Below are 23,994 nucleotides of genomic sequence, written 5' to 3' on the forward strand. Positions count from 1 at the left end.
CAGCAAGCATATTAATATAATATGGACTATGAGAAATATTGACTCTGTATACTTATTGGCTATATTTGGTGTCTTTCCTGGCTCTCAGTGAAGGATGTTCTATTACAAAACTTTCGATTATTTCATTAGCCTTTATTATTTTTAATTGGTGGTAAACTTGTGCAGAAATGGCATAAATTATGATATATGTTGATATCTATATTTAAAATACAATTTTATATTTACATACAGATGTAGATAGATGTGCTTGAGTAAAGATTGCAGTGACTGCAGGCAATGATGATTATGATTCAAAGGAAGTAAGGTGTATTGTTGCTATTATAATTTGATGAGAAGTAAAACTGGCAGAGGACTGAAAATTATGACAGTATAAAAATTGTTTTATAGTCATTTAATTTTATAACCATTTATTGAATTCCTTAAATTTCCAAAATATTTCTCTAGGTATTAGAGATACAATTATAAACAAATCTGATATAATCCCTGCTCATATGGAACTTACATTCTAATGTTCGGGACAAACTGGGCAGACTACACAATTATTAACAACTGTCCTGAGTTCTACTGTAGTATAGCACTACTGAAACATGTGAATTATACAGAGACTAGGAATACATAAGGTCAATGGGGAAGGGCATGGTATTGATTCAATTTTCTTTTGGGGGCCTCACAAGCAGTGCTAGAAGGTTCTGGGGGCCACTCCTATTGATACTCTGTGTTGAAGGTTGGCTCAGGTGTTTGGGGTAACATCTGTGCACAGCAGTAAATAGGGGTCACTAGGGTCAGACCAAGTGTAGCTGTGGACAGGACATGTACTGCCAGGAATCAAACCTGGACAATGTACTTGCCAGGCATGAATTCAGGCCTTTGAGCTATTTCTCCAGCTCTGTTTGAACTGATTTCTAAAGACAGGAATGAGGATGAGGGGAATAATTCTAAGGCACTACCTGGAACAAGACCACAAAGGCTTACTGATCAGAGGGGATTATATAGTATTGTCCAATAACTGAAAAGACCAACGTGACGGCTGCACTGTGAGCAACAGAACAGTGGACCTGGTTAGGACCAACGTGGTAGAGGCAAATAGAATAGGAAGTGACTTAAAAATTGTGTAATTTTGTCCATTATCACATAGTTGCAGGATGCTATTAGAGGGTCTTTACGAATCTATCCCAATGACTTTTTAGGTCTAAATTGTAGAAAAGAGTACTGGTCTGGCAAGTAGATCTGGAACAAGGATTATAAAGATTATGAGGAAATTATTCATCTCCTATTGTGGCTTCCTTGTATTTGAATTGTGTTTGAATTGGATGTGTACTGAGGATTCAATTATAAAATTCTATAAATTCCTTCATTTCTTGGTGAAAGCTTCTTTCCATCTCCAGAAATGAACATCTTTTTAGATCTGATTAACAACTACACTTTAATCTTAGTAATAGTGATAGAGCTGAAGTTTGAGAATATTAGTGAAAACAGGGGTGCCTTTTTGGAGAGGGAAAATGAGAATAAAGCAGCAGTGGCAATATGTAAAGTAAGTGCGACAAATGCTCCCAAGAGGGCCAGTTCAGGTCACTAGGATCACTTAGTAGAAGTCATGAGGTCGAGGGTCGTTTAGAAGCGAAAAGTCACCGTTAATCTCGAGCTCCGTCTTCATCACATGCCCCTCCTTCACCGTTTTGATGGGAATAACGGACCTTTCCCCGGGTGGACTGCGGTATGCCACGCATGTCAGGAACTCCCATCCTTGCAATTCACCCAGCTCAAACCCATATTTAACAACTGGGGGGGGGGGGGGGCCGAGATTGAAGGCGACTCTCGTGGAAAGGGCAATGGGTGCTGAAGAGGGAGGGATTAAAGAACTCAGATCATCGCCAAGCGGTTCAGCAGAATTCTGGAGCTCGCCTGTACGCGCACCCCCACGGAGGGGGCAACGGGAAACTCCGAGGTGGAGTGAGTTTGGGGGCGCCTGGCCACGTGGTCCCCCTGCGCCCCGCCAGGGACTCCCGCTGCCGAGGTGCCGGAGGGGGGCTGGACCGGGGCCCCCTGCGTGGGCTCCGGGGCGCGGCGCCAGCACGAGCTCGGGCGCGGGTTCTTCGGGCTAACCGAAGCGACGTGCCGGGCGGCGGGCGACCGGCGGGCCTAGCCGATGACCGAGCGGCCCCCGGCCCGGTTCCTGTCGGCGCGGCGGCCCCGGCCCGAACGGCCGCAGCGCATCCGCACGGCCCCGGCCCTCGGGCGGCGGCGGAGCGGCTTCCCGGAGCCCGCGCCCGCGTCCTCGCCGCGTCGCGCCGGCCGGCCCCCAGCCTCCCGGCCGCCGGAAGTGCCGCGGGGGGCCCCCGAAGGCCGGGTACCCGTCTCTTTGCTCTCTCCCCCCTACTCCCCGCGCGGGCGGCGCCGGCGGCGGGATCCAAATTTGGCGCGGGCGGAGCGGGGCGGGCCGGAAGGCCGGGCGGACCGGAAGTGGCGGTTGCCATGGCTCCCGCGGTGCCCTCCCGGCCTCCGCCCGGCGCATCCCGCACTCCCGCTGCGCCCTCGCGAGGCCGGGAAGGTAGAACGGGGAGGTGCTGCCGGCGCACGGGGCCCCCCGCATCGCCCCCCACCCCACCTCCCGCGAACCCTCCCCCCATAAAACCCGGGGCGCTGACGAGGCGCTCGGCCGGCGGCCGGGAGAGGACCAGACCGGAAGCGGTGGTTCCCATGGCAACCCCTGAGCCAGTTGCCTGGGCGATGACCCCTCTCGGGCTCCTCTGAATCTCCGCCGGAGCGTCGCTTCCAAGGCCGCTCTAACCGAGCCTGGACTGCCTCCTGCCATGATTCCCGGGAAATACCGCTCCGTTTCTGGCCGCTCAGCAAACAACGTAGGTTGGGGGCTTTCCCGCTCTCGTTCCTGCCCGTTGCGCGCTCGTCGTCCCCGACGGGCGCCCCGGTGCCAGGTGATGGGCTTGATGCTGGGGCCGCTGGAGCTATTGTCTGGCCGCGGCTGCGGCGGCTCGGCGAGACCCCGGTTCATTGGGATGTCGGAGCCATAGCCCTCTCCTTCCTTTACGCTCGGTCGAGGAAACGATTTGCAATGCACCGGCGCTCCCGCTGCCCTTCTGCGAGCCCCTCCGGGGTTTATTTTGACCGCGAGAGCGCCGAGTGTCAGCAGCGCGAGGAGCTGCCCAGCACACAGCTCCAATCGCTGCAGACATTTTGGAACCCTCAGCGAAACCTTTTGATTGTTTTTCAGCCCATCTCCCCCAAGAGTCACATGCCAGAAGCGGGGGGAGTAAAAATAGCAAGCCCTTGTGTTGGATTCCTTTGTTGTTGTTGATACGTCTGTCTTTGATCCTATTCTGGGGAGAAAGATGTGTGTGGGCATGTAAGCTTTGAGCATGTTTTATGGTTTGATTTTTTCTTACATTGCAGGTGAATTGTGGGCTTCATCTTGTTATTCAGACCTCATCGCTTCCTGAAAGAAACAAAGTAAGATTTGAGTAGATTTGTTAATCAATCAGTCAATCAATTAATCGGTTAATTGGTGTTTGGGCCACACTTGGTGGTGTTGAGGGCTTACTCCTGGCTCTGCCAGCAGGGATCATCACCTCTGATGGGCTTAGGAGGACCATATGGGATGCTGGGCTGGAATCCCAGGTCCACTGCATACAAGGCAAACGCCCTACCTGTATGCCTCCAGCACCAGATTTATATTTGAATTGGGGACATTGTTTTATATTCTCCAAAAATGGAATAATTTAAGAGTAGAATCTGAGTCAGGCATTTTCAGTATAGTTACTTTGGTCTCCGATGTACGGTTAATTTTAAATTTTTTTTGTCTACAAAAGGGAAAAAAAAACCACGTGAAAATTGGATTTTTTTTAACCTGTTAAATGAGGGTTTTTTGACATGTAAAAAATAAGAATCCTTCAAATAAATGCCACATCATAATTTAACTAGGTAAGTTTTTTTTCTTTCTTGGTAGAGGATAAAATGGTATGTGGTACTACTGATGGAATCTTAGAATGGATAAATTGGGGAAATAGTCTACACATTCTATTTAGTATCATGGGAGAAAACACAGATTAGCAATGGCAATATATTAAGATTAATGCTACTTAGAAGTTACTTGAATATGACAGTCCTTTTGCTTAAAATATTTGTCCATATAACCTGGGGCTCTTCCACAGTTTCTAGCTTCTGACTAATTACTCATGTTATTCATCTAGCACAACTTCTTTAGGATACAATACAGTGGTTCTTCCTTTAAACAGTTTGGACTCTCCAACCCTTACAATTCATTCCCTCCCCCTAAGATATGTCAAATAGATGTCATGAGATGAATTCTATCCAAAGGCTAGAGTTTACAGGTGACAGAATAAGGAGGAAGACCTTTAGTAGGGTGGTTGGAAATACACTACAAGTCGAGTATGCAGTATTTCATTATTGATTTCATTATGTGGTTGAAAAACAAATAGTTGGAAAGAAGTCTCCTTTATCTTTTTTTTTTTTTTAAAATTTCATTGAATCACTGTGACATAGTTACAAGCTTTCATGTTTGGGTTACAATCACACAATGATCAAACACTCATCCCTCCATCATCCTTCATCATTTTGATTAGTGTTTAGTTGGATTCATTGAAAACCCTCTTTATTGGACAGAATGGGTTTCCTCAAAGCTTTGCTAAGTTCACTGGACAAATCCTGTCCTTCCATTAAAACTTGTTTTAGAACTTTGTGCCTCATCTAATTTTTCCCCCAAATTAGTCATTTTTCTTTTGTGTAGATATTTTTTGAAAAAATAGCCTTATCTTATGTATGCTAGGTTACATATGAATGATATCATATTATTTATAGTATGAATTAAATAGAAGCATAATGAGTATTTTAAGATATGCGTTAGATTTTTTATGGCTCATTTTGAAAAGTTGGTTTTCTTAGTAATCCTACCTATCATTATTTAAAATCAGTAATTTTTAATTCATTTAAAATAATCATTTAAAGTTAATCTCATTTAAGTAGAAAATAATCCTATGCTTTAATTAGACTCCAATATAATTCTAAAGATAAAAACTAAAATTTCATTCTTATTTTACATTTTTTTGTTTACATAATGAAAAAAATTCTTTTAATCATTTTACTTGGGTAAAGATTAAAAGAAAAGAAAGGGTATGGATGATACTTGTAAGTACCTCAGAATTGAACACGGTTTCTTCTGACCTCAAAAAAATGGACTTTTTACATATGCGTGTAATAAAACATACAACTTAAAAATTTACCTTTAGCTAGTTTAAATTTGGCAAATCAGTGGTACTAAATACACTTAGAACAGTGTACAGTTTATCAACCATATCTAGTTCCAAAGCTTTTTTGTGTCATCTGAAAAGGAATTTCTATATCCATTAAGCAGTTATTCCTGATTCCCCCTCCTTAAAACCATAAATCTGCCTTGTGTCTCTATTTGTCTTCTCCAGATTTCATAACTTAATGAAATCATGTTTTATATGGCATTATGTATTTTATTCAGTATGATATAAGGTTCATCTGTGTTTTAACTTGTGTTAATTATTATATGTATTTTTTCGTTACTAAAATTATTTTTTGCATTTTAAAATAATGCTTTTTCTTTTGAAGGTTGAATTCAGACTAAATAAAGAGGCATCACCATTTCCTGGTCGACTCTTACAACATGACCTTGAAAGAAACTACTCTAGCAGACAAGGTATTATCAGTGAATAGAAATCATACATGGTTTAATCTTCTTTGGGTAATTTTGTGAATCTTGGGGGCTGGAGACATAGTACAGCAGGTAAGCCTCTTGTCTTGCATACAAGTTGACCCAGTTCAATCATTAGTATCCTAATGATCCTCTGAGCACTGCCAGGTGTAGTTCCTGAGCACAGAGCCAGAAGTGAGCCCTAAGCACATCTGGGTGGGGATCAGACCCCTATCCTCACACTCTCCCGCCCTATCTCTAACCTGTTTTTTTTTGTTGTTGAGGTTTGTTTGGTTTCTTTTGTTCTCTAAATCCAAATAGACTTAGATTGAAAATAAAGTGGCTCAGTGGTTATCAAATTGATTTTGTATTTGTTTTAATCAGATTGGGCTTATATATACAATAGATTATTTCTATTATTAAAAAAAACTGTTATATTTTAGCTTAGGATGGGCTATGCACAAAAGAATGGGAAAGAATGCTCCAAATACTGTATTTAAAACAGGATTAAAACTGAATTTAAAATGGCTAATGGCTTATTAATGAGGATAAGAGTATGAGAACATTCTCTTCATTTAGTGGAAATGAAGACACTGGATAGAGTGGGGGAAATTAGGAGCAGAAAAGGAAAACTCTCTTCCTTTGTATAGTTGTAACTTTCATATCATGATCTTAAATTTTAGTGTGGATCATTTATTTTTGACCGTTTCCTGTTCAAATTTTGTTTAAGACCTTGGATAGAATTTGAAAATGTGTACTTTTATAATATCTCAGGTGATTGTAATGATATTTTGTGTGGAGCATCCTTTGAGAAACACTGTCTTATCTGATCTGATTTATTTCATAGCTGTCTTTCCAACTCGAAGATCAGTTTCCTTTCATGGATGGGATGTTACTCAGGCCCTATCATGCTCAAGGGTCTCTAGGGCTATACCTGGCATTACTCAGGGAGCCATGAGGGACCCTGGTGATTGAACCATGCAAGTCAAATACCTAAATCCCTGAAATGTCTTTCTGGCCTCTTGCTTCTTTACTTAACATCTTTCAAAGTTTGTCTCTTAAATTTAGGATTGACTTGAAGTCTTACAAAATAAAAAAATGTTGGATGCTGGCAGGAAAAGTTAAGGTTGTCTGATTTTAGGTATTCAACATGTATTTTGTTAAATTACTTTTAAATTCAATAATCACTGTCACTGTCACTGTCCTCCTGTTGTTCATGGATTTGCTCGAGTGGGCCCAGTAACATCTCCATTGTGAAACTTGTTACTGTGTTTGGCATATCGTATACGTCACAGGTAGCTTGCCAGGCTTTGCTGTGCCGGCAAGATACCCTTGATAGCTTGCCCAGCTCTCCGAGAGGGGCGGAGGAATTGAACTTGGGTCAGCTGGGTCGGCCAGGTCGGCCGCGTGCAAGGCAAAGGCCTTACCTGCTAGTCTCGTTCTATTACATAATATATGAACATATTATATTATAATCATATTATAATATATTTATAATCTATAAATAGCATTTTTGGTTGTGTGAAATGTTTCCTTTAATGTAAATCATTCCTTATTTAATTCTTACGGTAGTCTTTTTTTTGAGTCTAATTTTCTACTTTTAAATTAGTCTACTAAATCACATTTCTTGGAAATTCTTTTTATAGCTAGTCACATCACAAAACCAGTTCAGAAAATGATGTTGTTCCTGAATGCTTATACTCTAGAAAAACATTGTTAACTATCTTGATATTTTGGAAAATTAGAAAAGAGTGTGAGAATTGATTATTGTGTTGAGGAAGTTAGGCATGTGGCACTTTATGCTTTGCAGACCTGGAAAATCTAACAGATGTCACTGGTTTATAACTATGATCAATGTGAAACTTGTTTTTAAGTTATCATTGTCTGATGGCTTCCCAAATATATATTAACTTTGTACATTTGGCTTTCATCTTGCTGTCGGTCAGCTTAAGCAGAAAAATTCAATTGTAACCTTAGGTTCTTTTTTATAGCTTTTTCTCCCTTCAACATTAGTTGCTGCTTTCAGGTATTCTCTATTCATAGAAAAATTTAGTAGATTTCCCTTGGAATTTGTACTCACACCTTAGGTCTGTTTCTCAAATCTTATCTAATCTCTGGAACTTCTCAGCCTCTCCTTGTGGTCTGCATCCTTGTAGGTATCTACCTCCCTTCAAACCCATCTATAAACCATCTGCATTAAGTGAAAAATAAATAGGCATACTTAGATCTGAATGTAGAAATTGATATTATTTTCTGCTCTTCATTTTTGCATATTATTCGATATGGTTTATTAATGTATTTACTCATTAGATTAAAAGCTACCTAATGGCAGGAACAACATCTAACTGGAAGGCTGTAAATATCTCAGGGGCAGTTTTGTACTATTGTGAATCCATCTGGACGTGTACAGGACTTACTGACACTCATTTGAAACTCTGCAGTACTCTCTACTAATAGTAGCTGTTCTTACAAAGAAAAAGTGGTGTTACAATTTGCTTTCCAAAACTGCTCTCTCTATATTTCCTGTAGCAAAGTCGTGTATTATGTAGCTTTGTGATAAACTTTTTGATATTTTGAAGGAGATGGAAGAGTAATAAGTCCTTCGCCTCGTAATAAGTCATCATGCATCTCATCCACAACAAATGTGACAGAACTATGTGGGCTGGAAATGAAACCTGCCATGAGCTCCTTATCAGCATTTGGAGATTCTGCCATTCAGACACCTTCAAACTCCAGAATCCGGCTGGGCTGTCATAGTGCTGGCCCAAATGTATCTGGTAATGAGGGACTATCATCTCAGTTATAAGAGATTTAAAATTTAGCATTTAGGGATCAGGAGTTTGAAGGGTTAATAGCACTGAAATATCCTGTGCTTCCAACCAGTCAGTAAGGCAAAGGAAAAAAAATATTTGGTATACATATAACACATAATTTAGGTCTGAGCATTAAACAGATAAACTCAAATCCGGCCATTTCAAATATGAAGACCGATGGAAACAATACTTCCTAGAAAAGATATTTGTTGGTGTCAGAGTTCTCCAAATATAAGGTGACTTTAATTCCAAGATTTAAAGTTTTTTCTTAATCAAGTAATTTGTATGTCATTTTCAATAGGTGATCATATTAATTTGGTGAGTTCATCAATGCCATCCTTTCCCATTCTTCAACGTTCTTCCGAAGAGAAAATTCTTTACTCAGACAGGTTGACTCTAGAAAGGTGAGGACAATTTATTGCATGCTATTTTATTTTTCTAACTAGATGATATACAGACATGGTGTAAGATTTTAAACGTGAAAAAGTGTCTCCTCCATCCTTTTTCTTGTTCTTTAACTCTCTGGTTCTTCTATCTGTATATCGTAATTTTACCAGTTTTGAAATTGATCCTTTCAAGGGTTTTGGGAGGGATTTTGTATTTGTGGAATGTAAAAAATGTGACTATATTCTTATCAGAGTTACATGCTAATTCTAAAATATGACACTGATGAAGATGGATTTTCACTGTCACTGTCACTGTCCTCCTGTTCATCGATTTGCTCAAGTGGCCCCAGTAACGTCATCATTGTGAGATTTATTGTTACTGTGTTTGGCATATCGAATACTGGATTTTAGGATAGAAAATACTTTATAATGAGATCGGGGCTCTTAGGCCCTATCCTGTCAAATTTCTTACCAACTTTCTAACTCCATCTTTTTCTTATATCTCTTCCATATATTATGCTCCAGCCACACAATGCTTGCCGCTCCTGAGTACACTAGCTGACATTTCAGTGCTTTCTATGTCATTTGTTCCCTTGTTGTCCCCTCTGCCTGGAATGCTGCTCCTCCACAGATCTATAGTGCGGTCCTTATTCAGGCATATTTCTCTCATGAATGACCTCCCCCTGTCACCCTATCCAGAGCTTCAACCTTCTCCTCCCAGACAGTCTCCCTGCTTCCTTCTTAGCATTGTTTTACTTTTTAATGATTACTACACTCTAATATATCAAATATTTTACTGACTGGACTTACCGTCTACTTCTACCTATATTAAACTCTATAAACACCAGAAGTTTAATTCAGCCCAAGAATAAAGCATCAACAGAGCAGAATAATAAAAATTTGGAACCAATGACTATATTATTGATCCTGATCTTTAAATATAGGCGATTATCTACAATAGAAAGGAAAATGAAGGATTCTAACCCTGCCTTTGTACCCTGTCCAGGAGAAACTGTCTTGGTGGTGCATATCAATAGCTAAACACTTTATATGTGTCGAAAATTGTAAGCAAACTGTTAGCTTAAAATGGTGCATTTTGATAGCAAATTGTCATTTTATGTCTGTAATTGCTAAAAAACTCTTTGGAGGATATAACGTAATTGTTTTATAAAGTAATGTAAGAGGTTAGTAGCTCTCAGGGTATCTTTGCACTATTAGGTTTTTCAGAGTTTTTGCTACCTAATATTTATAACTTGTTAATACCATTTTTTTTGAAAGTAGAAAAGTTTATTAAAAAATACAAGAAAAAGGTAAAGGAATTAATTCCTCAAGTGGGGAGGAACTTAGTATAGGACTAAGTTCAATGTGATGCTATTTTAATGTTTTGAAGAATTTTGGGGGAGAAATATATATCAGAGTCCTTAAAAGTCCTGCCAAGAATAGTACCTCAGCCCTTCAGTTTCATGATACTTGATATTAATAGGCATCAGTGTTTGTATTACTGTGACCGTAAAGTTAGGTTCTTGTGCTATTGCTTGAGATGACTCAGACAGCTGGGAAGTTGGTCCATGGTAGGATATTCCTCTTGGGTGGAGCATGCTTTGGTCAGGTATGACTTGCTTCCCAAGGAAAGCCAGAACCAAGGGAAATGACTCACTTTCAGAAGCTGGCTGTGAAATGGCAGGATCACAATGATGGCATAAATTTGGGGATAATTTTTATAGTACCAGGGTGTGAGGTCAAGAAAGTTAAGTGTCAGCATGACTGGGACTCAAGGATCATTATTTGAGAGCCAGATATCACAGCAGTATCTTAAGGGCAGGTCTATATATAGCTGTGCATGGAGACTAGAGAGTCAAGAATAGGACCTGAGAAGAAATGCTTGGAAAGGTTGATTTCTGGGTATGTTGGGAGTTAGGCTAGGTCTTAGTAATAGCCCTACCAGCCTATTGGTGCCAAGTAGGAAATACAGAGGCAGTAGTATTCCAAGCCACATGCAAGCCCCATGCCAGGCAAGCAGCTCCCTTCCAGGATACTATCTCTCCAACTATTTATCCTTTTCTTTTTCCTTATATTTGTTTCATGGACCACACCTGGTGGTGCTCAGGGTTTATACTTGGCTTAGTGCTCAGGGATCACTCCTTGTGGATTTGGGGGACCATGTGTGGTTCTGGGTTCAAACCTGGGTTGGCCATGTGCAAGGCAACTACCTGCTCTACTGTCCTACCTTTTCCATAATATTTTAAATCTCTTAAACTCTTCAAAAAAAGTAGTCCAGTAGACATTAGTAATGGGCTGGACAAATAGAACTCGAGATTTTGTAGACATTGCATAAACTTCTCCCCTGGAGAGCATTGGATGTTGGTGTGTATTTGCTATTTTGGTCAACTGTGTGTTACGGGATTATGGGGTAGTCAGATTTAGTTACTGAATTCAGAATATGATAAGGTGGATTTCTTTCAAGCCATCATGGTTATGTAAGGGGAGGATCAGTAGTTTTTTCATATTTAAATTAAGACTGATTCAAGAATGGAATGCACTAAGAGTTGAGGATGTCAGTAAATTTAATTTGTGAGAAACAGAAGAAGACAAACAGGAAAGGGCAATTTAAGGTTAAATATAAATCTTAAACTATAATACTTGTGATTTTAAATTTAGGATGTATGAAGTGGCATATTTGAACAAGATAAATTCTAAGTACTAAGTATACATTGCACTGTATGTAGCACTGTCCTCCCATTATTCATGGATTTGCTTGACCGGGCACCAGTAACGTCTCTATTGTGAGACTTGTTACTGTTTTTGGCAATTGAATACGCCACGAGGAGCTTGTCAGGTTCTGCGATGTAGGTGGGATACTCTCGGTAGCTTGCCGGGCTCTTCGAGAGGGACGGAAGAATTGAAACTGGCTTGGCTGTGTACAAGGCAAACGCCCTACCTGCTGTGCTATCAAGTATACATTAGAAGACTTGAACCTAATATTTTAAAATTTTCTTGAATTTTCAGCTAATTTCATAAGCAGCTATATTAAATTTTATTTATTTTTGTGGTTTTTTTTTGGGGGGGGGCCATACCTGTCAATGCTCAGGAAGTACTCCTGGTAGTTCTTGGGGACCATATGGAATGCCCGGGGACCATATGAGTAATCAGACTCAGGTTGGCTGTGCGCAAGGCAAGCACCTATTTCTGTGCTATTTCTCCAGCCCCAAGCATCTGTATTTTAAAACACATAGTTGTCAGCAATTAACATTGACTTATTTCCTTGTGTTGTTCTTTTTTTTTTCCTTATGAAGATTCCAATAACTTTCATAGTTTCGTTTATGTTCTAATTTGTTTTCTTTTAAGATTTTATTAGCTGAATTTTTGTTGAAAAGAAATATTTCTGATCTCCTTTTTGTCATTGTTTATACATGGATCACTGGAGTTACCTTTTCCTTTAAAACTCTTAAAAGTGTCAGACTAGAATCAGTCATATATTTTATTATGCTAGTAGAATGCATAATATGCCCTGGATATATTTGCTTCATGTGTGATATATTATAAAATTTTGAATACATTTAGCTTAAAAAACTAAAGATAAAGCTCTATTTATTAAGGTTTTATTCTATCCCACAATGTTATATAAGTGTCCATCAGAGTTCAGAGTTAGTGTTGCTGATGTAAACTTGTCTTAGAAAATCTAAGCTTCTGAGGAAATGTTCATTAAATCAGGGCTTTTTGAACTATTTTCACTCATGGCCTGAAGAAATTTTGTTACCCCGAGTATATCAGTATACAGAGTAGTTATGCAACTCAAATATTTTTTTCACAATAAATCATAAAGGAGTTTATTTGGAAACACATTAAAAATTTATATAGCCCCAATATAGGGCTGCCACCTGTGCTTTAAAGTGAGACATTAAAGAACTATCTTAGCATTAATAGATTTCAATGTTAATTTTTTTTTTCATAAAAGTGACTGTTAGGAGCCCTGTAGATATAATGTTGGGAAGCCCTCATTTGATTTCTGGCACCACATGGTCCCCTGAGCACCCTGTTGGGAGTAACCTCTGAGCATAGCTGCAGGTGTCTCCAAAATATAAAGGCAAAATAAAACAAAAAAGTACAAAGAAGATAATTGAATTTTTAATCTTTCTTTGGAATTGTTTAACTCATGAGTCTGTGATTCTGTAAGAGACCTTTTTTTTATATTGTTTTGCTCTGATGGCTTTGTGCCCAGACACTCTTTACATTGCTGACCAGTGCTTTTCTCTGATTTTGTGGCATGGTTCTTTGAGACATCTTAACCCCCATTGCAGAAGGCAATTACATTCGATGTTTTCTGATGTTATCTCAACTTAGTGTGAAATAATTGATACCGAAGATGTTTCTCATACAATGAAAACTTAGAGTCAGTTTAATAATTACCATTATCGAAGTGTTTGGATTTTAAGTAAATGATTTGCAGTTCTATATTGGATGCCTCATTTGTGGATGCTATTCATGGAGGTTTTATTTCCTTTCTATTCATGGGCTAAAGATCCTAATAGTAATATTTATAAGAGGTGGCAGGCTGTCAAATTAGAACCTAATTAACTTTAAATAATATTTTCTAGGCAAAAGCTGACTGTATGTCCTATTATCGATGGGGAAGAACACCTTCGTTTGTTGAACTTTCAACACAATTTTATAACTAGGATCCAAAATATTTCTAATCTACAGAGACTAATATTCTTGGATTTATATGATAACCAGATTGAAGAAATTAGTGGACTTTCTACTCTGAGATCCCTCCGTGTCCTTCTGCTGGGGAAAAACAGGTAATCTTGTTTTTAATTTTTATTTTGGGGTCACACCCTGTGGTGTTCAGGGGCTATTCCTGGCTCTGTGCTCAGGGATCACTCCCAGAAATGTTCAGTTGACATACAGTTATGTCATATGCAAGGCAGATACCTTAACTCTTGTACCCTCTCTCTGATAAACAGGTAATTTATGTAGAACAGTTTATGTTTGTCACATGTAGGACTAATACTGAGGCCTATGGTGTTTAGAAGGTAACTCAGTAGGCTGAAGTTTTTGAAAGATTCTATGGGTGAATTAAGATTTATTCATAATTTGTTTTAGGAGATTTAATCTGACAGTCAAACAAAATAACATTACAGTCATGGTCACGGTCCTCCCGTTGTTCATCGATTTGCTCGAGCGGGCCCAGTAACGTCTCCATTGGAGACTTTGTTGTTAGCGTGTTTGGCATATCGAATACATTATGGGTAGCTTGCCAGGCTCTGCCGTGCGGGCAAGACACTCTCGGTAGCTTGCTGGGCTCTCCGAGAGGGGCGGAGGAATCGAACTCGGGTCGGCCATGTTGGCCGCTTGTAAGGCAAACGCCCTACCACTGTGCTATCGCTCCAGCCCATTTATTGAATATAATAATTTTTGTTGTGTTTCCATGTCATATGTTGTTTTCTCCATGTCATCACATATGGAGTAAATATACATATGACCTTAACTTACTTTTTTTTATTAAGCTATATTTAAAGCATGTTTTTCAAAAAATTTTAGGCTGCAGTATTCACATGTATTATTTTCAGTATTTGAGGGTAGAGTAGAGTAGACACTTAAGCTTTGTATCGTTGAAGAACTGAGAGCTTTTTATTTAGATGGTGTTCTCTGTCTGTTCTTAATATTGCATCCTATATGATTTCAGTTTCTTTCTTAAGTCTTTGTTTTGTAGTACAGCTATACAATTTCTGATTTTTTTCCCTGACTTATTTTTTTTTGTGTGTGGTGCTAGAGATCCAACCCAGGCCTTAAGCAATGCTTTATTGCTGAGCCACATACCTGGCCCCAAAAGTCTTTTAACTTATTTTTAAAAAAATTGGGGCCACACTCAGTAGTACCTAGGAGCTACTTCTGGTTTGGCGCTGGCTCCTAACAGTATTTAGGGGACAAGAATGTGCCAGAAATTGAGCCCAGGAATTGAGCTATCTCTCTGGCCTGTTGATGAATTTTCTGTCTATTGTTTTTTACTGGGCTGGAGCGATAGCACAGCGGCAGGGCATTTGCCTTGCACGCAGCCAACATGGCCGACCCGAGTTCGATTCCTCCGCCCCTCTCGGAGAGCCCGGCCAGCTACCAAGAGTATTCGATATGCCAGACACAGTAACAACAAAGTCTCCAATGGAGACGTTACTGGGCCCGCTCAAGCAAATCGATGAACAATGGGAGGACAGTGACAGTGACAGTGATTTTTTTTTCTATATAGAATTTCCAGTTCCCTGAAGTGTCTAGTAAAATTAAAAAGTGATTTTCATGTTATGAAATGATGAAGTTTAGGTATGGTGTGATTTCCAGACCCAGTTCTATTCCCCCCTCCCCACCCTTTCCCCTTAGAACATGGGTCTTAGACTATTTATTCTTACTAGTCGAGTTCGATTCCTCCGCCCCTCTCGGAGAGCCCAGCAAGCTACCGAGAGTATCTCGCCCACACGGCAGAGCCTGGCAAGCTCGCCATGATGTATTCGATATGCCAGACACAGTAACAACAAAGTCTCCAATGGAGACGTTACTGGGACCACTCGAGCAAATCGATGATCAATGGGAGGGCCTTTACTTTACTAGTCAGTGGTAGCATTGTAACGCTGTCCTTCCCTTGTTCATTGATTTGCTCGAGCGGGCACCAGTAACATCTCCATTGTGAGACTTGTTGTTACTGTTTTTGGCATATCGAATACATCACAGGTAGCTTGCCAGGCTTTACTGTGAGGGTGAGATACTCTTGGTAGCTTGCCGGGCTCTCCGAGAGGGGTAGAGGAATCCCCTAGGGGACGCTAGGAATTGAACCCGGGTTGGACGTGTGCAAGGCAAATGCCCTACCCGCTGTGCTATCTCTCCAGCGCCCATTTTTAAAACATTGTCTCTCCCCCGAAATATCCTACTTTCTCCTACTATCATTAGTAAAGGGAAGATAGGTGTAAGTGTAAGCCTAGAAAATAAGAATGAATGGGTAGGATCTAAACATTATGGACTATGAGGGAGCATTATTGAGACAAAGTTTTGTCCTTTTTAATTCGTAGAAATGTTTTAATTTCACAAGGTGGGAAATTAAAAATTTCAAATAAATATTCACAAATAGAGAAGACCTGGTAGAAAACATTTAGGTGGTTTCAGTTGCTGTCTGCAATAAATAATACCACTTTGAATACCCTTGTAAATATAACTCACTTCTTTAGTTTGGTCATTCATTCATTAAACAAATATTTCTTAGTAGTTGACTTGGTACCAGGCACTGCTGTAAGTACTGCTAGGAATATAGTTTAGAACACGTCAACGTTTCTGTCCTTATGAAGCTCATATTTTGGTTTCAGGAAGGAGATCATCAAACACAAACACATACAAAAAATTGAGACAAGCATAAATATTATGAAGCCAGTCTTCAAGAGGAGAGAGTAATGGGGGGAAGAAGGGAGAACTGTTTGGATTCTGAAAGGTTGCTCTAAGATGGTTCAGTTTAGACCTGGGCAGTGTGAAGACAGGAGTCATGTGAATGTCTGTTATATGGACCATGTGAAGTTCTGAAGGACATCAAGGCAGATAGAACAGAAAGCCAGGTGTGTGGGACAGAGTGAGAATGAGGTTGAGTCATTGGTGATAAGGCTGGAGGAAGAGTCTGCAGCTAGATGGTTTAGAGCCTTGAGGATTGACACAAAGCATTTAAATTATATTCTGAGGTAAAGGGGACTACCTTAAATAAGTGCCTTGTTCTAAAGTCTTTAGAGTATCTGTTCCAGAGAGTAGACAGTAAGGTTGGATTGCATATTTTGCGTGCATAATCCTCAGGTTTGATCCCTGGCACTGCCTGGTGACCCAGAATCACTAAGAGTAGTTCCTGAGCACTGTCAGATGTGGCCTCAAATACCTTTTCACCTCAAAATGACAATAAAAAAACATGAAAAAAGTAGAACTTTTTCCTCTAAAGATAAGAATTTTACATTGTCTTTGGGATTTTGTCCCCAGTGGTTACCCCCAGTGGAAGTACAGCTTTTTTATTCTTTTGTTTTGTTTTGGGAACACCCAGTGCTGCTGTGTGGGACTTAGGGAATTGACCCTGGGCCTCCAGCATGCAAACATGTCCTTACCCTTCTCGGATATCTCCCTGGGCCTGCCCCCTGGGAACTAGATCTTTTTTTTTTTAATTTTTATTAGAGAAACACCATGAGGTTCAGTTGTAGACTTACAAATTTTTGTGCTTGGGTTTCGATTATACAATGATCAAATACCCATCCCTCCACCAGTGTCCATTTTCCATCACCATGGATCCCAGTATCCCTCCCACCCCCATCCTCCCCATCCCACCCTGCCTCTGTGGCAGGGTGTTCCCTTTTGTTCTCTCTCTCCTTTTGGGTGTTGTGGTCTGCAAAAGAGTCATTGAGAGGCAATCATGTATGGTCTATAGTCTACTTTCAACATGCAACTCCCATCCTGGGAGGATCCTCCCAACACCCTTTATTTGGTGCTCCCTTCTCTATCTGAGCTGCCTTTTCTCCTAGCATGCCCGGCTGGCCTCTAAGCCATGGAGTAATCCCCCTGGAACTTATCTCGGCTATTCTTGGGCATTAATCTTCTATTTTGTTACTTTATGTCCCCCAGATGAATTCAATCCTTCTACGTCTATCCCTCTCTTTCTGACTCATTTCACTTAGCATGATACTTTCCATGTAGTACCACTTATATGTAAATTTCATGACTTCATCTTTTCTAACAGCTACATAGTACTCCATTGTATAGATGTACCAGAGTTTCTTTAACCAGTCATCTGGAACTACATCTTTAATATTACAATTAAATCACTAGGAAACACACACACATAATTGGAAATAGATAGGCTTATTTATTTCTATCTGGTGGTGTATATATATATATATATAAATCTTTATAGTTATATAACTAAGTAGAATAAATTGAAAAGAATTACGCTTTAGCATGTTTTGATTTCTAATACAGGTGAATACGTCTCAAATTCCACTTTACTTCTGTTTTTCAGAATAAAGAAAATCTCAAATCTGGAGAATTTAAAAAGTTTAGATGTCTTAGACCTTCATGGAAATCAGGTATTGTGAAACCCTTTAATTTTTTTCTTGAGAGAAAAAATACTCAGGAAACTTAGATTAGGAAATGTTTTGGGAATTATACCTATGTTGAATTTTTCAAGAGTTACCTGACTGAAATTTCAAAGAAAGACTTAGGCCTATTTGTCTGAGTCAGGAGCAAATGATAAGTCAATCAATCAAAAATCAGTCAAGCCTTTGAATTTCTTATGTTATGATGATTTGTTTTTAGAGACAATAGGCTTTTGAGTACTTATATCTCACTTTCCTTTTTTTAAAAAACAGATTACCAAAATTGAAAATGTCAATCATTTGGGGGATTTGAGAGTATTAAATCTTGCCAGGAACCTTTTAAGTCATGTTGATAATCTTAATGGACTGGATTCATTAACTGAACTTAATCTGCGACACAATCAGATCACTTTTGTGGTGAGTATTAAAATGGAATTTATAGTGCCTTGTGAGTTTTTTTCTGAGGAGCTGGAATAAATATTGCAACATTTCTTTATGCCCCAAAATCTTTTTTTCTGAATTTAAATTATAGATATAATCATTAAACATTCTAATATTTTAATTTGGAGGCATCAAGTGTTTTCTCCTTTAAAAGATTACTATAAAATGGAAAAAAAGAATTATCAGTTAATAGATCATCTATAGTAAATGAATACTCAATCCCTTTCTGCTTTGTTATGTGATGTACAATAAAAAAGATAGGTGGGTGCTAGGAGACAGAATAGTGATTAGGTTTGACATGAGTACAAGCCTCAGCAAGCCTTGTTCTTTGAATGTCACTCCCAGTACAGTCCTTGGAGCTCCTGAGCTCTGTGAGGTGTGGTCTTCAAGCTTGGGAATCCCCTCTCCAAATAAAAACTAAGGTTGTTAGTGACTGAAAGCTATATTGTTATGCCAAAAGGGAAAAGGCCAGAGAGGAGAGGCCTTTATTTACATATGAATACATATGTAAATATCATATCCTTTGCATTTTTTATATAAAGCAGCAGCTGCTATAGGGGAATGAGTACTCACTGCATGGGGCAGCAAAGGCCTGATTGGGCTTTATTTCCTGTGGGACCTTGGTAAATCGCTCTCACTGTGTAAGCCTGGGTTTCCTTCTTTCTTAAATGATGCATTAGACTAGGTTATCTTCAGGGCCCTTTTCATAAACGTGGCTGTGGCCAGGAACTGACATGTAAACAGGAGGAATATTTACCATTGTTGGGGCAGAACTACAGAGGGGACTCTGGAACTCTGAAAATTCACTTTGTTAGATTTATAGTTTTATTAAGATTAGCATCTAGAGGCTGGAGTGATAGTACTCCTTATGGGTAGGGTATTTAACCCGGGTTCAATCTCTGGCAGCCCATACTGTCCCCCAAGCATCACAAGGAATAATTATTGAGCACAGAACCAGGATAACCCTGAGTATCCCTGGGTGTGGCCCCAAAACAAAAAAAAAACCAAAAAGATTAGCACCTAAATAATAGCTTGATACTCAGTTATTTTGTATTTATGAGGAGCACTAGATAGATGACATTTAGCTGTGTCATTTGATACAGACTAAAGTACTTCTCATGATAAATAAAGTATATGTGGTTGTTGTTGCTTATCACTTAGTTTTAATTTGGGGGCCACACCCAAGGGTGCTAGGGCTCTGTGCTTAGGGACCATTGCTTGTGGGGCTCAGGTATGTAGTATATGTAGATAAAACTTGAGTTGGCCATGCAGCAAGGCAAGCATCCTACTCACAGTACTATCACTCTTGCCCCCAACTCCCAAATATTTGTTCTTTAGTTCTTTATTTATTTATTTTAAGTCTTCCAATTTTTTTTTTAATTTTTATTAGTGAGACACCATGAGGTACAGTTGTAGACTTACAAATTTTGTGCTTGCATTTCAGTTGTACAATGATCAAATACCCATCCCTCCACCAGTGCCCATTTCCCACCACCACGGATCCCAGTATCCCTCTCACCCCCCACCGCCCCCATCCTACCCTGCCTCTGTGGCAGAGCATTCCCCTCTCTTCTCTCTCTCCTTTTGGGTGTTGTGGTTTGCAAAAGAGGCACTGAGTGGCAATATTTGTTCTTTAAATAAATGTTTTTGTTTGCATGCTTTAGAAAATGATATTGGGCTCATCTGGATATCATTAAAGCACTTGGGATATCATTTAAGCACTTGTTTCGTTTATTTATTTTGAAGGTGAACTACAAATTTTAATTTATCATTATAGTGGTTTACTTATTTATTTTTACATGGTTTACTATAGTATTGATATTTATGCTTTAGTCATACAATCCTACTACACCACCAAAGTTTTACTAATATCTTTCTGTCATTGTCTTGACGTCCCTTTTCGGCCACTCTACTCCTTCCCATTCTGTCATGGCCCTCCTCCAGGCCCAGATGGGTAAACTCAGTTCTGTTGTCAAAGTCTAAGGCTTCTTGTTACTGTCCATTACCTATTTCTTTGCTTTATTTCCTCATTTATCGCATGTAAGTGAGGCCATCTGCTATTTGTCTTCTTTCTTTACCGTGGCACCCAGTAGGTTTGTCCATGTTTAGTAAAACTGCAAGATTTCATCTTTGCTAAAAGCAACAACAAAAAGATTTTAACTTTTCCTGTTCTGCTACAGTATTCCCTGGCATGTATATACCACAACTTCTTTTACCCACTTATCTGTTGTTGGGCACTTGGGTTGTATTGAAATCTTGGCTATTGTGAGCAGCACTGTAGTGAACATATGTGTGCAAGTATCTTTCTGAATTTTTTTTTCCCATTTTCGGGATAGAGAGCAGGGAGTGGATTGACTGGATCATGTCTAGTCCTACTTTGTTATGATGCTAGAAAATGTCCAGATTGAGAGTCTTAAACGCTTAGGAATGTAGTAGATTAATTCTTGTCTTTTCAAATGCGCATACCATTTCCAGTACTTAACTGAAATTTGTTTGGGCCACTCTCTCAACAGAAAAATGAGAGAGTGACGCAGAACTCTATTGGTCCTAGCATATTTCAGTCAGTATTTTGTTCTCTTTTGGAAAGTACGTAATGCATATGTAGAAAATTGTTTATTGAATTTCCTTTGGGTATTATGTCGAATCATGAATATCGTGTAGCCTATGAAAGAGTAAAATCTTACAGAAAAAGAAATTGTACTAATTTATGAAAGTCTAAAAGATTTTTGTGGATATGCATAAAAGGATAAAAGAGAAATTTTCCCTAACTCTTTTGTTTTGGGGGCCACACCTGGCGGTGTTAAGGGCCTGCTTCTGGGTCAGTGCCCGGGGTCACTCCTGTAGTACTAATGGAATCGCGTGGCAGCAAAGGTTGGGTCCTCTAGCGTGCAGAGCATGTGCTCCATCCCTGTGTTCTGTTTCCTGGACCTTTATCTGACTCTTGTTTGTTTTTCTAAAGCATCCATTCCTTAAAAATATCCAAGAAATTTACTGGATGTTGCGTTTTATTTATTATCTATTTTTTTCCCCAGAATTATTTATCATTGTTATTTGTTTTATTTTTTTTTTTCTTTCATGGTCTTTATTTTTTCGGAGTGACTGGAGATCCTTTTTAAAATGAAGGGCCACGTGAAGTAGTGGTTTGGATTGGGCTGGAGAGATCGTCAGTGGGTGAGGCGTTTGCCTTGCACACGCCCAACACAGGTTCAGTCGCTGGCATCGTGTATGTTCCCTGAGCACAGCTAGAAAGACTCTTGAGTGCAGAGCCAGGACTGGGTAAAGATTCCAGGTGTGGTCCCCAAACAAAAACAACAACAAAATAGTGGTTTTGTCTTGGCTGGTTCATCCAGTTGAATGTTTTTTTTTTCTTTTTTTTTTTTAACCAGAAGCTCTCTCTCTAGAAAAATCACTTCATGAGTATAAATTTGTCGATTGCTATGTATTGGCAGAGTTCTTTCAGAATGGTTGAAAAGGAAAAGGCAGAGTAAATCTATCATTGCCAAAATTAAGACATTTAGAGGTAGAAAGAATTTAGTTGTGAAGGTGAAATTCTGTAAGAAAACAGGTCCTGAGACTCCAGCTGAATTCTTCTTTTTTTTTTCACTCTCTGTCTCTTCTTTATTTCTCCCTGGCAGGAGTGGGAGTGGGTTGTGGGTGGGATGGGTTTGTTGTGTTCCAGGAATAGCTGTTAGTAGACAGGTCTTTCATTATGCATCTACTTGATTAACCACAGTTAACCATAGTCCACACCTGTTCTTTGTCTTTCCTCTTCGAGCCTAGAGTTAGATGGCATTCTGTCAGAAAGAATTACTGTATTTGCAGCTCAGTGACATCTCACTATTTATGAACTACAGTTTTCTCTGTCCAGGATCATTTCCAGTAAGGTAGCATCCATTTTCCAACTTCCTGAAATTCACTAAAAAAAAAGGGATGGGAGAAAGCTGACATTTTGGTGAAAGGTGTGGTGTTGATATGTTGAATGTATAAGACTATCATGTAAATCAGAAAAAATACTCAAAAAAATACTACGTTAGTGATTGTTCCTGATTTTAGTATTTATGTGAATTTATTCATATATATATATATCCCGTTAAAACTTGGGATGGAAGTGACACAAATGCATAACCAAGTTCATTTTTATCAGATACCTTCTCTGATGTTTGTGATGTAGAAAAGTTGTTTGTTTATTGTAGTTAAATTAACCCATATATTTTTTTAAATTTTTCTTAGTGAAACACCATGAAGTACAGTTGTAGACTTACAGATTTTTGTACTTGGATTTCAATTATACAATGATCAAATACCCGTCCCTCCACCAGTGCCCATTTTCCACCACCACGGGTCCCAGTATCCCTCCTCCCCATCCCCCCCATCCCCCCCTGCCTCTGTGGCAGGGCATTCCCTTTTGTTTTCTCTCTCTTCTTGGGTGTTGTGGTTTGCAAAAGAGGCATTGAGTGGCAATCATGTTTGGTCTATAGTCTACTTTAGGCATGCTTCTCCCATCCTGGGGGGATCCTCCCAACACCCTTTATTTGGTGCTCCCTTCTCTATCTGAGCTCCCTTTTCCCCTAGCATGTGTGGCTGGTCTTCAAGCCATGGAGCAAACCTCCTGGTACTAATCTCGGCCACTCTTGAAATTAACCCATATTTTTGAGTCAAAAACTTTCAAAATTACCCAATATTTTTTATTTATGTGAGATCCTTCCTTTCAAAAATTTTTTGGAACATTTCAGGCAGTTCCCTGGGCTGGAGCGATAGCACAGCGGGTAGGGCGTTCGCCTTACACACGGCCAACATGGCCGACCCGAGTTCGATTCCTCTGCCCCTCTCGGAGAGCCCGGCAAGCTACCGAGAGTATTCGATATGCCAGACACAGTAACAACAAAGTCTCCAATGGAGACGTTACTGGGCCCCTAAAATATAGTAAATAATATTACTAACATTTGTGTATTTATCAATTTAAAAACTGAAAACCCTCAAACATAGGGAAGGTCCCGTAGGACTCTTTCCTGTGGACCCTCTCTCCCTTTTTTTGTAGAGGTAACCACAGTTGTGAATTTGGAACTTATTTTCATGTTAATCTGTTTCTTTTATCCATGTAAGTGTCTGATTTTAAATAATACGAAGCAATGACTTATGTGTATTCTATAAATGATGCCATCACAATGTACATATCTTATGTACGTTATTTTTATTAATCTCATGCTTTGAGATTTATATGTGTCAATTACCTATAATTTGGTTCACTAATTCCATTGATTGGCTATAATTTGATATTTGTTCTCTTAAGAATGGACAGCTTCCATTTTTTTAGTTATTAAAAGATATCACAATATTTTTGTGCATGTCTTTTGTAGTATTCTCTGAGTCTTTGGCTTGATTATTTTTTTTGTCATAATGTATAGAATAAATAGTTTACATTGAGACCCACTTATTTTTTTTTTTTTCCCCCTTTATTTTATTTTATTTTTTTTAAAGTTGTAGATTTACAATTTTTTGTGCCTTGGTTTCAATTATACAATGATCAGATACCCATCCCTCCACCAGTGCCCATTTTCCACCAC

General features: G+C 39.4%; 1 protein-coding gene across 1 annotated transcript in view; it reads left to right on the plus strand.

The window, feature by feature from the left end:
• Window positions 1–2,650: 2,650 nt before the first annotated feature.
• Window positions 2,651–23,994, plus strand: part of LOC130042762 (leucine-rich repeat-containing protein 49) — a gene marked incomplete at its 3' end in the record, with an annotated part of 83,762 nt that continues 62,418 nt past the window's right edge. The window contains exons 1-7 of the mRNA XM_056134953.1: window positions 2,651–2,858; window positions 3,409–3,465; window positions 5,611–5,698; window positions 8,807–8,909; window positions 13,487–13,690; window positions 17,914–17,980; window positions 18,263–18,406. Of these exons, the coding sequence (XP_055990928.1) occupies window positions 2,811–2,858; window positions 3,409–3,465; window positions 5,611–5,698; window positions 8,807–8,909; window positions 13,487–13,690; window positions 17,914–17,980; window positions 18,263–18,406 (711 nt within the window). The remainder of the gene's footprint in view (window positions 2,859–3,408; window positions 3,466–5,610; window positions 5,699–8,806; window positions 8,910–13,486; window positions 13,691–17,913; window positions 17,981–18,262; window positions 18,407–23,994) is intronic.

Source organism: Sorex fumeus, unplaced genomic scaffold, assembly GCF_029834395.1.
Source record: "Sorex fumeus unplaced genomic scaffold, SorFum_2.1 ptg000109l, whole genome shotgun sequence".
NCBI lineage: Eukaryota > Metazoa > Chordata > Mammalia > Eulipotyphla > Soricidae > Sorex > Sorex fumeus.